Source organism: Galeopterus variegatus, unplaced genomic scaffold (genome assembly GCF_000696425.1).
Source record: "Galeopterus variegatus unplaced genomic scaffold, G_variegatus-3.0.2 Scaffold823, whole genome shotgun sequence".
Taxonomy (NCBI): Eukaryota; Metazoa; Chordata; class Mammalia; order Dermoptera; family Cynocephalidae; genus Galeopterus; species Galeopterus variegatus.
Window position 1 is genome coordinate 444,065 of NW_007726934.1, and position 16,762 is coordinate 460,826.

A 16,762-nucleotide genomic window follows, 5' to 3' on the forward strand; every position below is an offset into this window, starting at 1 on the left:
AATGGGATAGAATAGAGAATCCAGAAATCAACCCACACACCTACCGCCGTCTGTTCTTTGACAAAGGAAACGCACCAAGCCTGTACGCTGGGGAAGAGACTGCCTCTTCAGGGAATGGTGCCGGGAGAACTGGATATCAATATGCAGGAGAATGAAGCTAGACCCATACCTTTCACCATACACTAAAGTCAACTCAAAATGGATGAAAGAATTAAATATATACCCTGAAACAATAAAACTTCTTAAAGAAAACATAGGAGAAACCCTTCAGGAAGTAGGACTGGGCACAGACTTCATGAATATAACCCCTAAAGCATGGGCAACCAAAGAAAAAGCGAAGAAATGGAATTATGTCAAACTAAAAAGCTTCTGCACAGCAAAAGAAACAATTAACAGAGTTAAAAAGAAATGGGATTATATCAAACTAAAGAGCTTCTGCACAGCAAATGTAACAATTAGCAGAGTTAAAAGACAAAGAACAGAGTGGGAGAAAATATTTGCAAAATATACATCTGACAGAGGATTAGTATCCAGAATATACAAGGAACTCAAACAACTTTACAAGAAAAAACCAAGCAACCCACTTAAAAAATGGGCACAAGAGCTAAGTAGGCAATTCTCTAAGGAAGATATACAGATGGCCAACAGACACAGGAAAAAATGCTCAACATCACTCAGCTTTCAGGAAATGCAAATCAAAAGCACACTGAGATACCATCTCACCCCAGTTAGGATGGCTAATATCCAAAAGACTCTCACCCCAGTGAGGATGGCTAAAATCCAAAAGACTCTGAATGATAAATGCTGGCGAGGTTGCGGAGTAAAAGGAACTCTCATACATTGTTGGTGGGACCGCAAAATGGTGCAGCCTCTATGGAAAATGGTATGGAGGTTCCTCAAATAATTGTGGATAGATCTACCATATGACCCAGCTATCCCACTGCTGGGAATATAACCAGAGGAATGGAAATTATCAAGTCGTGGGTATACCTGTTCCCCAGTGTTCATCCTTTACAATAGCCAAGAGTTGGAACAGCCCAAATGTCCATCATTGTTTGAGTGGATACGGAAATTGTGGTATATCTACACAATGGAATACTACTCAGCTATAAAATTGTCGTTTGAGTGGATACGGAAATTGTGGTATATCTACACAATGGAATAGTACTCAGCTATAAAATTGAATGAAATACTGCCATTTGCAATGACATGAATGGACCTAGAGAGAATTATATTAAGTGAAACAAGTCAGGCACAGAAAGAGAAATACCACATGTTCTTTCTTATTGGTGGGAGCTAAAAATAAATAAATAAATTCACACACACACACACCCACCCCCAGGGCGGGCAGGGAAGAAGACATAACAACTACAGTTCCTTGAAGTTGATACACAAGCAAACAGGACATTGTTGGGTGGGAGGGAGGAGAGGGAGAAGGTAGGGAGTTTTCAGTAATGGGTCACAATAATCAACCACAATGTATATTGACAAAATAAAATAAAAATAAATAAATAAAATAAAACAAGGTGATAATAGTGGTTGGGGAGCTACTTAATGGGGTGGTCAGGGAAGGCTCCTCTGAGGAGATAACATTTTAATTGAGACCTAAATAACAAGAAGGGGACAGACATATGAATATCTGGAGGGAAGAGCATTCTTACAATGTTACTGGAAAGGGGTTGGAGGATGTAGAGAAAATTAGTTACACTATCTATATAACGAGTTGCATTCTAAGAGACCTGGATCAATGAAATATTTTGATTGTAAAAATCTATTATCCAGGCCTGTTAAAATAGTGTTAGAAACTAGTGAATTCATATAAAGGTACAGTGTTCAAAAATGCTGATGAATGCACAGAATGGTGAAAAATAAAGAAGTAAACAGTTGTATAATCGTGTGGTGGCAGTACCATTAGAAATTGCATAAGTTCCCCCAAGATTTTGAAACAATAGTAGAAGGGAATTTTATTCTTTTTTTTTTTTTTGGTCCTTTTTGAGACCGGTTGCCCCACGCTCAGCCAGTGAGTGCTGTGAGCGCACCGGTCATCCCTATATAGGATACGAACCCGCGGCGGGAGCGCTACTGCGCTCTCAGCGCCACACTCTCCCGAGTGCACCATGGGCTCGGCCCATTATTCTTCTATATTTAATGTGTTTCAGTTTGCAGAATGCTGTTGGATTGTATGTATGTATTTTTTTTGGCTGCTGGCTGGCACAGGGATCTGAACACTTGACTTTGTTGTTATCAGCTCTACACTCTACCGAGTGAACTAAGCAGCCAGCCTTGTATATATTTTTACTTGTTAATTAAATAACACAGTGGTGAATGAGACAAAGTATATGTATGAACATAACACATTTTTAGCTTTCTGTCCTACTTATAATCTCTGAAGAGTAAGCTGCCCGAAGGCAAGGCTGTTTTTATCTCATTCAATAAATATTTGTTAAATATGAAGTTACAAACGAAAATTTTTATTGCTTCCTCTATGTCTGGTTTTTTTTTTTTTACAGCTTTCATCAGGTATAATTGACATACAATAAACTCCACATTTATTTATTTTTTCCTTTTTGTCTTTTTTACTGACCGGTAACGGGATCGCAACCCTCGGTGTCGCGCCCACACCGCGCTCAACCAGTGAGTAGGAACTGGTCTCCACGTGGGATCCGAACCCTCGGCGGGAGCGCCGCTGCGCTCCCAAGAGGTGCACTCTCCAGTGTGCCACTGGGCAGGCCCTAAACTCCACTTTTTTTTTTTTTTCCTTTTTGTCTTTTTTTTCGTGTCCAGCAACGGATCGCAACCCTCAGTGTCGCACCCGTACTGGACCGGGACCGGCCACGGGATCGCAACCCCCGGTGTTGCTCCCGCACCTCGCTCAGCCACTGAGCGGGAACCGGTCTGTATGTGGGATCCAAACCCTCGGCGGGAGCGCCGCTGCGCTCCCAAGTGGCGCACTGTAGCAGTGCGCCACCGGGCCGGCCCCCTAAACTCCACATTTAAAGTGTGCAATGTAATAATCTCTGACCAAATGAATGTATATGAGAGATCTTCAAAATGCTCATGGAAAGATTCATCTTATCTTTTAATTCCTTTTTCCCGTGAGCTTTTTGAAATACCCTCATACGTATACATATATATCTATACGTTTTGTTTATTATCTTATTTGATCCTCCCAATAGCCCTACAGCCTTTCCTATTATTTCTGTTTAACAGATAAGCAAACTGGGGACCAGAGTGGTTAAGTAAACTTGCTGTGGTGACAGTAAGTGGCTGAGCCAGGATTTGAACCAGAGTTTTCTGAAGAGTCGTAGAGTAGCCATTTGTGTTTTAGTATACCTTCTGCTTTTAAGCACTGCACTCTAGAGGACTAGTGTCTTGGGTTTTCAGGGTCAGGGAATGTCAGATCTCATCTGTAATTTATCCACAGGCCGCTCTCTTCATATTTGTTTCTTCTGTTAGGATTGATTTTTTCTTTAGCATCAAAAAAGTTTTAATTTTTTTTTTTTTTTTTTTTGTCTTTTTTCGTGTCCGGCAATGGATCGCAACCCTCAGTGTCGCGCCCAGACCGGACCGGGACCGGCAATGGGATCGCAACCCTCGGTGTCGCTCCCGCACCTTGCTCAGCCAGTGAGCGGGAACCGGTTTGTATGTGGGATCCAAACCCTCGGCGGGAGCGCCGCCGCGCCCCTAAGCGGTGCATTGTAGCAGTGCGCCACCGGGCCGGCCCAAAAAAGTTTTAAATTTTGATCAAGTTTCCTTTATCTGTTTTTACTTCCCTTTTGTATTTTTTTGTGTCTTATCTAAGAATTTATTGTTAATTCCAGGGTTCTGAAGATTTACCTGTTTTTTCCCCCTAAGAGTTTTATAGTTTTAGCTGTTATATTTAGGTCTTCGATCCATTTTGAGTTAACTTTTATACGTATGGTATGGTATGAGTACAGATCTTTCGCATGTGTATATCCAGTTGTCCCACTCATTTGTTGAAAAGATTAATCTTTCCCCATTGAATTTTCCTGACACTCCTGTCAAAAATCAGTTGACCAGAAATGTACCAGTTTATTTCTGGACTATCAGTTATATTTCAGTTGATCCGTGTATTCTTCCTTATGCTAGTATCACACTGTTTTTATTACTGTAACATTCGAAGATTATTTTGAAGCAATTCCTGACATCAGTCATTTCTTCTATAAATATTTCAGTATATATCTCTGTAAGAGTATGGAAGTTTTGAAAAATACACCATTATCACATGTTAAAAGTTAACGTTAATTCCTTAGTAGTATTTATTATCAAGCCAGTTCAAATTTTCCCAATTATTTCTTTTAAAAAAAAACCCAAAACAAAACTTTACTGAGTGTAATTTACAGTACATGCAATGAGATTCACTGATTTTTTTTTTTTTTTTCCTTTTTGTCTTTTTTCGTGACCCGCAACGGATCACAACCTTCAGTGTCGTGCCCGTACCGGACCGGGACCGGCAACGGGATTGCAACCCTCGGTGTTGCGCCCGCACCTCGCTCAGCCAGTGAGTGGCCGGTCTGTATGTGGGATCCGAACCCTCGGCGGGAGCGCAGCTGCGCTCTCAAGCGGCGCACTGTAGCAGTGTGCCACCGGGCCGGCCCAAGATTCACCGATTTTAAGTGTATAATGATGGGTTGTTTTTGTTTTTGTTTTTGGCTGGCTGGAATGGGGATCCGAACCTGTGATCTTGGTGTTATAATACTGTGCTCTAACAACTGAGCTAATTTGCTAGCCGAAGTTTGTTTTTTAACATCAGGTTTGCTTAGATATAATTTACATACAGTAAAATTCAGTCTTTTTAGGTGTATGTTTCAGTGGTTTCTTTGGATCTGCCTTTATTTTAGACAGTGGCAGGTTTACTTTATATACAGTGAATTCACCCTATTTAGTGTATAGATTTGTGAGTTTTGACAAATGTATATATCCATTAACCTCTACCACAATTAAGGTATTACTCCATTAAGTTTTCTCTTGTGCTTTTGTAATAAATCCTCTCCCTTAATCCTTAGCTCCTGGTAATTGATCTGATTTTTGTATCTAAAGATTTTCTTTTCCAAACTGTTAAATAAATGGAATCAATACGTTATGTAGCTTTTTGTATCTAGCTTCTTTTACTTAGCACTATGCTTTTAAAATTTATTCATGTTTTGTGTAGCATGTATCAGTAATTTGTAACTTTATGGCTTCTTGTATTCCGTTGTTAATGATATTACTACCACAGTTGGTTTATTCATTCACTCACCAGGTAATGGACATTTGGGTATTCAGTTTTGGGCTATTATCAATAAACCAGCTTTGAATGTTCACATTCATTACTCTTGGATAACTGTCTAGAAGTGGGATTGCTAGGTTGTATAAGTATGTTTAACTTTGTAAGAAACTGTCAAACTCTTTTCCAAAATGGCTGTACCATTTTCCATTCCCACCAGTAGTATATGAGTTTCAGTTGCTCAGCTTTTATCAGCTTTAATTTTAGCTGATATATCATCCTTGGTCAAGTGACTGTAACCCATTTATTGGGCAATTTATTTTATTAAAGTCATGTGAGTTCTTTGTATATTCCATATATAAGTCCATTATCAGGTGTCTGTTTTGCAAATATTTACTTCCTATCTGCGGATTGACTTTTTATTTTCTTTCTCTCTCTCTTTTTTTTTTTTGGCAGCTGGCTGATAAGGGGATCCAAATCCTTAACATTGGTGTTTGGCTTTTGGTTTTCTTAACAGCATCTTTGGAAGAAGAAATTATTAAAAAATTTGAAGTCTGATTTATCATTTTTTTGTTGTTTTATGCTTTGTATTTTTTCTGAAATCTTTGTCTAATCCTGGGTCACAAATATTTTCTCCCATATGTCCGTTTAAAGCTTTTGTGGCTAGGTCATTGGTCCATTTTGACTTAGTTTTTGTATATGGTATGATGTAACAGTTGAGGTTCATTTATTTGCTTACAAATATCCACTTGTTCCAGCACCATTTATTAAAAAGATGTTGTTTTCCTCAGTAATTTTTCTTGACTCCTTTTTCATTCTATTGCTGGACTCTATTCTATCCTGTTTATGTGTATATCTATCATTACAGTGCTACTACACTGTCTTTATTACTTTATATGTCTTGAAATCAGGTAGTATAAGTTCTTTTTAATCTAGATCCTTTGCATTTCCTTTTTTGGGGGGAAGGGTTGGCTGGTGATCTGAACCCTTGACCTTGGTGTTATAACACCCTGCTCTAAGCAGGGTTCAGATCCACATACTGGCCACCTGCCGCCAAAAAAAAATTAAGTAAATAAAGATGCCACTTAATACCCTTAAAAATGATTACATGTATGTATATTTTACCACAATTTTTTTTTTTGGTTGGTGGGGAGGGTGTTGGCTGGCTGGTAAGGGGATCCAAACCGTTGACCTTGGTATTATTGACACCATGCCCTAACCAACTAAGCTAACCGGCCAGCCCAAGTGGCATTATATCTCGATATACAAGTTTGCTAATTATTTCTTCTGTCAGTTTATATCTCTTTTGAGCTCTAGTGAATTTTTCACTTTAGTTATTGCACTTTTTGACAGGAGGATTTCCATTTGGTTCTTTCTAAATAATATCTCTTCATTGACATTGTTGCAATATTGTAATCATACTTGCCTTTACTTCTTTAATTATGCTTTCCTTTAGTTCTTTGAACCTATTTATAGTGACTACTTTGAAGTTTTTGTCTGTTAAATCTGACATCTGATTACACAAGCAGTTTCTATTGCCTGCTTTGTTCCCAGTGGAAAGGGCCAGTGCTTTCCTGTGTCTTAGCATGTTTTGTAATTTTTTGTTGAAAACTGTACATTTTAGGGCCGAGCCCGTGGCGCACTTGGGAGAGTGCGCGCGCTGGGTCCCGCAGCGGGTTTGGATCCTATATAGGGATGGCTGGGGCGCTCACTGGCTGAGCGCGGTGCGGCCTGTCTCAAAAAGGACAAAAAAAAAAAAAGCTGTACATTTAAGATAATACAATATATTGATTTATAGCAATTCTGGATACTGGTTTCTCTCCCCCGCCCCTGCAGAATTGTTATTGTTATTTACTTGATAATTGTTTAGTGACTGGCTGGGTGATTTTAGTAAAGTATATGCCCCACCCTTCCCCCTCCAGTGTGGTACCTCTGATGTCGCTCCTCCTGGAGGGCAGTCCTAGGTATGCCCACAATCACACAGGGGTTTTGGCGTGGCTTTTTCTTTTATTCTGACTTCACGCAGCTGTTAAGCTACACTTAATTACTAGCTGATTGCTATATGTATTGTTTCAGTGATGCCCTGGGGCATAAACTGTTCCATAGACTGATCAAATTTGGGCTTCTTTGAAGGGTTAGATCCTGAGCTCAGTGTGTGAGATGTGTTCTGATTCCAGTGAGGGCTACTCCCAGCTATCTCTTTCCCTGCTTCTGGCCACCAAACTAAGCCAATCTACAGTTTAGCTTCTCTCTAATGATTCTACCAGTCTTCTACCCAGTGCCTTTGACCATAACCTCCACTTTTGTTTTTTAGCTGCTGACCTGAACCCATGACCTTGGTGTTATAAGGCTGCGCTCTAACCAACTGAGCTAACCAGCCAGCCCTTGATCTCCACTTTTTTGAAAACACTGTTGGTCATGAACGCTGTTACGAAAGAAGTTCCTAAGAGATTCTGAGCTCCCCCCCCTTAATTGTGGTAGGGCTGGCTGGTTAGCTCAGTTGGTTAGAGCATGGTGTTATAATACCAAGGTCAATGGTTTGGATCCCCATAATGGCCAGCTGCCAAAACAAACAAAAATTGTCAAAAATATATACAACATTTTTGTCATCCTAAAAGAAAACCTCTATACCCATTAAGCAGTTTTCTCCCCATTTTCTACACCATCCCCAGACACTGGCAACCATTATTCTACTTTCTTTATCTATAAATTTGACTGCTCTAGGTATGCCATATAAGTAGAATCATACAGTATTTGTCTTTTGTGTCTGGATTACTTAGCATGTCTTCAAGATTCAGCCATGTTGTAGCATGTATCAGAACTTCATTCTTTTTTATGGATGAATAATATCCATTGTATGGATGTATTGCATTTTGATTATCCACTCATTCCTCAATGTTTAATGCTTTGAGAAACCGCTATACTGTTTTACACAGCAGCTGCACCATTTTTACATTCTTGCCAGCAGTGCACAAGGGTTCCAATTTCTCCACAGCTTTTCCAACACTCATTATTTTCTCTTTTCTTTGATAATAGCCATAGTAGTGGATGAAGTGGTATCTCATGGTCTTGATTTGCATTTCTCCAAAAGCTAGTGATAGTGAGAATCTTTTCATGTGCTTATTGGCCATCTGTATGGAGAAATGTGTATTGAAGTTTTAAGTCCATTTTTGAATTAGGTTTTGTTGTTGAATTATAAGAATCCTTTATTTTTTTTGGATAGTAACCCCTTACAAGATATATGATTTGCAAATATTTTCTCCTGTTCTGTGGGTGTTCTTTTCAATGTCTGGATAGTGTTCTTTGCAAAAGTTTTAAATTTTGATGACATTCTGTTTATATTTTTTTTCTTATGTTGCCTATACTTTTGGTGTCTAGTTAAGAAATGACTTCCAAGTTCAAGGTTATAAAGATTTTCCGCTATGTTTTCTTAGAGTTTTATAGTTTTAGCTCTTACATTCAGGTCTTTAATCCATTTTGAATTAATTTTATGTAAGATGTAAAGTAAGTGTTCAGTTTCATTTTTTTGCATATAGATATCTAGTTTTCCTAGCCTTATTTGTTAAAAAGGCTGTTCTTTTCCCATTGAATGGTTTTGACCTCCTTGCTAAAAATCAGTTGACCTTATATGTGAGAGTTTATTTCTGGGCTTTCTATTCCATTGGTTTTTATGTCTGTCCTTATGCCAGCATTACGCTATTTTGATTACTGTATCTTTGTTGTAGTTGTTGCTTTTCATTTTCTTCCTTTGTTTTTTTCTTTCATGACTGTATCTTTGTAGTAAGGTTTGAAATCAGGAAGATCTGCTTATGATTGCTTTCAATTTATTTTGATTGCTTTTGATTTTTTTTTTTTCCTTTTTGTCTTTTTTCGTGTCCGGCAACGGATCGCAACCCTCAGTGTCGCGCCCGTACCGGACCGGGACCGGCAACGGGATCGCAACCCTCGGCGCTGCGCCTGCCCCTTGCTCAGCCAGTGAGCGGGAACCGGTCTGTATGTGGGATCCGAACCCTCGGCGGGAGCGCCGCCACGCTCTCAAGCGGCGCACTGTAGCAGTGCGCCACCGGGCCGGCCCTTGATTTATGCGTGTCTTTAAATTTATAGTATTTCTCCTTCCATGCTGTTTTTTTCTGCTAAAAGAACTGTATCTTTTTTTATTAGTCAAAGATATAACTGTATAATCAATAAGAAAAGATAGTGTGACTTCTATAAAGAAGCGTTATGTTTTAAAGTCTGTTAAATAGCTTTGTGTGGAGGCCATATGAGTTTAAGGACATGTAGTTAGTGGCATTTGCTGAAGATTTTGTAACTGGCACTTCAGCAACCCCTAGGATAAGATAATCCTTCTAAGCAAGATTTAGCCATTTTGGCCTTTGGGTACAGACTGCAAGTAAATAGAAAAAAATTAGTAATTCAAATGATGTTTGAAAAAGTATAGTAATTTAGTTAGGCTTACTTGTGAAGTTGAAAGTGTGAAGGCAGTTTATTCCTTGCGATGCAGTGTCATAAGCTAGAAATGAAAAACCTGGATGCTGGATCAGATATACCTTGTTTAAATACCAGCTCTACTGTTCATGAACTGGATGATTTTGGTCAAGATATTTAACTGCTAAGGTTCAGTTTCCTCACCTGTAAAGTAGAGGTGATAGATTAGACATAATGCATGTGAAATGCTTACCATAATCTCTGGGGGTTTTTTTTGTATTTTTTTCCCCAATTTTATTTATATTTATTTTTGTGGGGTACAATGTGTTGTTTCAATACATGCATATATTTCACAATGATTCACTTAGAGTAGATAGCGTAGTTTTGTGTCCATTAGTCCATCCCTTCTCCTCTCCCCCACCCCTGTCTGCTCCCACCTCCCAGCCTCTGATAACCATTATTCTACTCTCTACTTCTATGAGAACCATTTTTTTTTTAAGATTCCACATATAAGTGAGACCCTGCTCTAGTTGTCTTTCTGTAGTGCCTAACTTATGTGACTTAACATGATTGTGTCCAGTTCCACCTGTGTTGCTGCAAATGATAGGATATCATTTCTTTTTATGACCGAATAGTACTCCAGTCTGTATATATACCACTTTTTTTTTTTTTATCCATTCATCTGTTGATGGGCATTTAGGTTGATTCCATCTCTTGGCTATTGTGACTAGCGTTGCAATGAGCATGAGTGCAGGTCTTTCCGATATATTGATTTCATTTCCTTTGGTTATATACCCAGTAATGGGATAGTTGGATCATAAGGTAGATCTATTTTTAGTTCTCTGAGGAACCTCCATACTGTTTTCCACAGGGGCTGTGCCAGTTTACACTCCCACCAACAATGTAGCATCATTACCAGCATTTGTTATTTTCTGTCTTGTTGATAATAGCCATTCTAACTGGGGTGAGATGATATCTTGTGGTCATAGTGTCTGGTTTATAGTAAATTCTATAAAAAATAAATTATTTGTCATATTCCTTTGACTTTAGGAATTTCTCTTTTTATGCTGTGTGTGAGGCAGAGTTACAGAATCAGATTGTTAGGAATGAAAGGAATCTTAGAGGTCATTTGGTAAAAGCCATTATTTTCTAGATGAGATAAGGTGAGGAAGGTGAGAGAGTTGGAGACCAAGCCAGGACTGGCCTCAGTGCTAAGATCAGTGCTTCTTCATTTGGAATGGCACCAGTCATACTACTAGAATTTTTGGACCTGAAGTGTGCTTCTCCTTGAATGTTTTAAATTTTGGCTTAATCTGAGTGTTATAATTACCTTACTAAAATGTGATTCTAGTTCTGTTGTTTCAAAATAACCAATATTTGTAAGAAATGTAACATTTCATTTTATTAATGTTTTTATTATATCTGAGGGGCCTAATTTTTTCCAGTGGAATAAACCTTATGTTGTATTATGTTCTATAACTAAATTTATTTGAAAATAGAGTTCACCTTACTGGAAATTACTTGAGAGCCAAGTTTTGTGTGCAGCATCTTTCTGAGGGAGGGAGTTGGCAGGAAAAGCCATTGTTATAATGATCTTCATACAGCACATATTACTAGAAGTGAAAGTGCTTTGAATGATTTATTTTCAATTGTTTTTCTGCAGCTGTAAACACATTACTCTCTTTAATTTTTATTGAAACATAATTGATTATGTATATCTGTGGGGTACAACATTGAATATCAGTACATGTGTGCAATATGTGATGCTCAAATCAGGATAATTAGTATATTCAGCATCACACAATGTAATCATTTTTTGTGGCTCTCTACCAATTTCTTGCTAACCTCCTCCCTCTCCCATCTCTGGTAGCCTCAGTTCTGATCTCTCCTTCTGAAAGTTCAATGAATTATTAGGATTGTTGTGTCTTTCTTTCTTTCTCTGTTTGTTTTTAGCTCCCACTCATGGGTGAGAACTTGTGGTGTTTCTCTTCCTGTACCTGACTTATTTCACTTAACGTAATTTTCTCTGAGTTCATCCATATTGCTGCAAATGGAAGAATTTCATTCTTTTTTATGGCTGAGTAGTATTTCATTGTGTGTGTGTGTGTATATATATATATATATATATATATATATATCACATTTTCCTTATCCACTTGTCAATTAATGGACATTTAGGTTGGTTCCAACTCTTGGCTATTGTAAATAGAGCTGCGATAAACATGAGCGTGTAGGTATCCCTTCAACATGATGATTTCCATTCCTTTGGGTATATTTCCAGCAATGGGATTGCTGGACTGTATGGCAGTTCTATCTGTAGTTGTTTGGGAAACCTCCATACTGTTTTCCATAATGGCTGCACTAATTTACAGTCTCACTAACAGCATGGAAGCATTCCTCTTCCTCTACATCCTCACCAGCATTTGTTATTCTCTTGTCTTTTTGATAATGGTTGTCACTAAATTCTTTTGATAACTGGGGTGAGATATTTCAGTGTGGTTTTGATTTGCATTTCCCTGATGCTTAGTGATATTAAGCATTTTTCATGTACCTGTTGGCCATTTGTATGTCTTCCTTTGAGAAATGCCTACTTAGCTCCTTTCCTCTTTTTTTTTAATTGGGTGGCTTGTTTCTTATTGTTGTTTGAATTTCTCATGTATTTTGGATATAAATCCCTTGTTGGATGTATAGTTTGCAAATATTTTCTTCACTCTGTAGGTTGTCTTTTTGCTCTGTTGTTTCTTTTGCTGTGCAGAAGCTTTTTAGTTTGATATTTTCCCATTTGTATGTTTTTTCTTTTGTTGGCTGTGCTTTTGGGTTTTTTTTTAAGTCTTTGCCCAGTCCTACTTCCTGGTGTGTTTTCCCTGTGTTTTCTTTTAGGAGTTTTGTAGTTTCAGGTCTTATATTTAAGTCTTTAATCCATTTTGAGTTGATTTTTGGTATGTGGTGAGAGATACGGGTCTAGTTTCATTCTTCTACATGTAGATGTCCTGTTTTACCAGAAGCGTTTATTGAAGAGGTAGTCTTTTCCCCAGTGTACATTCTTGGTACCTTTGTCACAGAACAGTTGACTGTAAGTATGTGGGTTGACTTCTGGGTTCTCTATTCTGTTCCATTGGTCTGGGTGTCTGTTTTTATGCCCATACCATGCTGTTTTGAATACTATAGCGTTGTAGTATAATTTAAAGTCAGGTGATATAATGCCTCTGGCTTTATTTTTTTTTTGCTCAGGATTGCTTTGGCTATTTGGGGTCTTTTGTTGTTCCAAGTGCATGTTAGGATTGTTTTTTCTATTTCTGTGAAGAATGTCATTGGTATTTTGATGGGGATTGTATTGAATCTGTAGAGCACTTGAGTAGTATGGACATTTTCACAATGTTAATTCTTCCAATCCAAAAGCAAAGACTTTCCTTCCATATTTTTGAGTCCTCTTTCATTTCTTTCAGCAGTGATTTGTAGTTCTTGCAGAGATCTTTCACTTCCTTGGTTAAATTTATTCCTAGGTATTTTATTTTTTTGGTGACTATTGCAAATGGGCTTGCTTTCTTGATTTCTTATATTACTCATTTTTAGAGACCAGGGAAAAATACGGGAGGCGACTTGGTGTCAGTTAGGTATCTTGCTTAAATCAGGAATAGAATCTATATTTTGCTCCTGAGTAGCTCTTTATAACACAGTAATTGGTTACTTATGTAGTAAAGATTGTTATTGATTTATGTTTAGTGTTACTTTTTTCTTCTGATCGGCTGTTTCTACTTTTACTTCATTTATTTGATTTTGATAAAGTTCACGTTCTTTTCTCTTTTCTCCCTTCCATGATCCCTACGAATTCTGGGTCTCTAGGCCAGCAAAGTGCAGATAGAGCCATATTTCGGCAGCTTTTAGACGTAATACTAGACGTGCCCTCCCAACAGATAGTTTATCCTTTATTTGAATAAAATTATAAGGTATTTTAAATTTGAAAGTATTTTTTAGCTTATTTAGCCTGTTGACTTTAATAAAAATAATATTTAATCCTTTCAGAGGTCGAAACAGTAGCAAAGGACTGCCTCAGTCTACGGTGAGTAACTTTAATGTTATTTGTTTAGATAAATTGGTAGCTAAGACACTGTTTCTTTCTTTCTTTTTTTTCTTTTTTTCCCCAACACGATTTCTAACCACAGACCAAATGCCAAGGCAAAAACACTTCCTTCTCTTGAATTCTGTCACAGATAACCTTTATAGATTGGTACTGTTAAATATAAAATTATTAGCTATGTGTGTTAATTTTTGACGACGACTCTATGTATATAGTGTAAGATTGTCTGTAAGTAGTATTTTTGTCATGCCTAATAAGAACAAGTCATTTGTTCTTTTGTAAATGACTAAAGGCAAATCTAAATGAGTAATCTCCAAAAGACAAGTAGAATACGAGGACTGGAGTTTGCAGTATTCTTTGGACTAATTTGAATTAGTGTGTCTTTTTTTTTTTTTTTTTTTTTTTTCTTCTTCTTTCATTTTCTGTGTTGTAAAGGACCTTCTGGTCTTAAATTTTGGAACTTTATCAATGAAATTAAACTGGACATGAAGGGCAGAAGGTATAAGTTCCACATGATGGAAGAAATAAGTTGTTACTAAATTCTGAGACTTTGCCTTTATTGGACAGGTTGTCTTCATAAGAATTAGGATACACACTTACGCAGTATGTAATATGGAGCAGTGTGGTTGATCAAACCTTTAAGCACTGTCATGGATTCAGATATGCTGGGAGAAGCTAGTCAGGGTTCTCCTATGAAGGTGTGCCCTAACCCCCTACCCTATTTATTTATTAAATTATGTTTCACCCTTTTTAGTGTACAGCTCTGTGGGTTTTGACAAATGCATACCATTGTGTAACCACCTCCACAATAAAGATAGTAGAAAATCCCTCATTCCATTTTGTGATGAACTCTCTCCCACCATTGATTTGTCTTCTGTCCCTATTGTTTTTGTCTTTCCTCATGTATGGAAGCTTAGTTTTGCTCTTATAATATCATGTGTAGTCAAAGTATTGTTAGTTGGTATGACTGACATTTCACTTTTGAGACTTAACCTTCTATTTTCTAAAGAAGCAAAAGATTATAGTAAACCAAATCTTTCTTTAATATATTTTGTAACAAAATAAATGTTAATTTTAATATATATACAAGTGCAAATTCTTATTTCTAATAGTGCTTTTTTTTAATATTCTAGATTTCCTTTGATGGAATCTATGCAAATATGAGGATGGTTCATATACTTACATCAGTTGTTGTAAGTTATCTGATTTTTGGGTAGAAATTGCCTTGGGAGTGGAATTAAGTAATTTCATGAAGTTAAAATGTTGAGTGAATGATTCTCAAAATAACATTTCTTAGGTCATGTTCAATCAGGATGATTTAGAAAAAAATAGAACTCTTTGTATACAAACTGTTGTGACTCACTGTAAAAGTATTTTCATTAACCCTGCTGTCTACAATGTTAATAATTGTGCATTTTTTTGTCACGTTTTATCGCTGGGGTCAGAAATGTTTAACTTCAGTATTTAAATTCATACTGCAAAGGCCGGCCTGTGGCTTACTTGGGAGAGTGTGGTGCTGATAACACTGAAGCCACGGGTTCGGATTCCTGTATAGGGATGGCCGGTTAGCTCACTTGGGAGAGCATGGTGCTGACAACACCAAGCCAAGGGTTAAGATCCCCTTACTGGTCATCTTTAAAAAACTAAAAATAAAAACTAAATTCATACTGCAGATTCTGAGTACAGCCTCCTGAAGAATTTTGAGAGATAAATGTATCTTTAGTGTTTTGAATTCTTTTATCGTTCTGTCATTCAATACCTAATACTGAATGAAGCCTGATGAACTACAAAAAAGTAAAATGAAACAGTTATTTCTGCATAACATACTGCTTCTTTGATAAATTAATTGTATGTTGATAGATTAATTGTTCATTTTTAGGGATCCAAATGTGAAGTACAAGTGAAAAACGGAGGTATATATGAAGGAGTTTTTAAAACATACAGTCCTAAGGTAATTTTTATTCTTTCCTTTTTATTAATGTAAATCAACAGCTACAGTATGTTTGTATGGCTTCCTGAACAGTATCTATTAAATTCTGATTTAACAATTTATAGATATATGAACTGAGTATATTTGTTGTCGTTAAATTCATGTTAGTTTTTCCTATAAAGTGAAAACATTTTCATGCTCAGTGCTTTACCTGATTTGTAAAAACCACTTTGAATGCTTTTGCTCTTCAGTTTCAAATATTATTTTATAGACTGGCTTGTGTAATCAAAAAGACTTCTTGAGGGCTGGCCCGTGGCTTACTTGGTAGAGTGCAGTGCTGATAACACCAAGGCCACAGGTTCGGATCCTATATAGTGATGGCCGGTTAGCTCACTGGCTGAGCATGGTGCTGACAACACCAAGCCAAGGGTTAAGATCCCCTTACCAGTCATCTTTATATAGAATTTTTTTTTTTCCTTTTTGTCTTTTTTCGTGTCCGGCAACGGATCGCAACCCTCAGTGTCGCGCCCGTACTGGACCGGGACCGGCCACGGGATCGCAACCCTCGGCGTTGCTCCCGCCCCTCGCTCAGCCAGTGAGTGGCCGGTCTGTATGTGGGATCCGAACCCTCGGCGGGAGCGCCACCGCGCCTCCCAAGCGGCGCACTATAGCAGTGCGCCACCAGGCCGGCCCCTAGAATTTTTTTTTTTTTTAAAAGGCTTCTTGATTTATGTGCGTATTAAAATATTTTAGCCATTTTCAAGCATTGTGAACTAGAAGAGGGATGGAGTGACTTATTCCTCTTCTTTATCACTATGAAGGTATGAGGGTACTTCAGAAAGTTTGTGAAAAAAAAGAATTAAATGATAATATGAATATTTCCATGAACTTTTCAAAGACCCCTTGTATTTAAGACAAAGCATAGTGACAAAGACCGACTTTTAGATGTGAGGACTTTTGAGTGATGGAATGGATAATCATATTTCCAAAAAAAGGCTTTGATTACAGGGATCTCTTGAAAGAGATTATTTTCGCCAAAGGCATATAAGGAATACCACCTTAATGAGCTAAAGAATTCCTGTCAGATTTTATTTTATAAGTG

General features: G+C 37.6%; 1 protein-coding gene across 1 annotated transcript in view; it reads left to right on the forward strand.

Annotated features, from left to right (window-relative positions):
- Nucleotides 1–7,162: 7,162 nt before the first annotated feature.
- The window catches only part of ATXN2 (ataxin 2), a gene marked incomplete at its 3' end in the record, with an annotated part of 57,435 nt that continues 47,835 nt past the window's right edge, over nt 7,163–16,762 (forward strand). Inside the window, exons 1-4 of the mRNA XM_008572709.1 lie at nt 7,163–7,191; nt 13,637–13,712; nt 14,864–14,923; nt 15,610–15,681. Of these exons, the coding sequence (XP_008570931.1) occupies nt 7,163–7,191; nt 13,637–13,712; nt 14,864–14,923; nt 15,610–15,681 (237 nt within the window). The remainder of the gene's footprint in view (nt 7,192–13,636; nt 13,713–14,863; nt 14,924–15,609; nt 15,682–16,762) is intronic.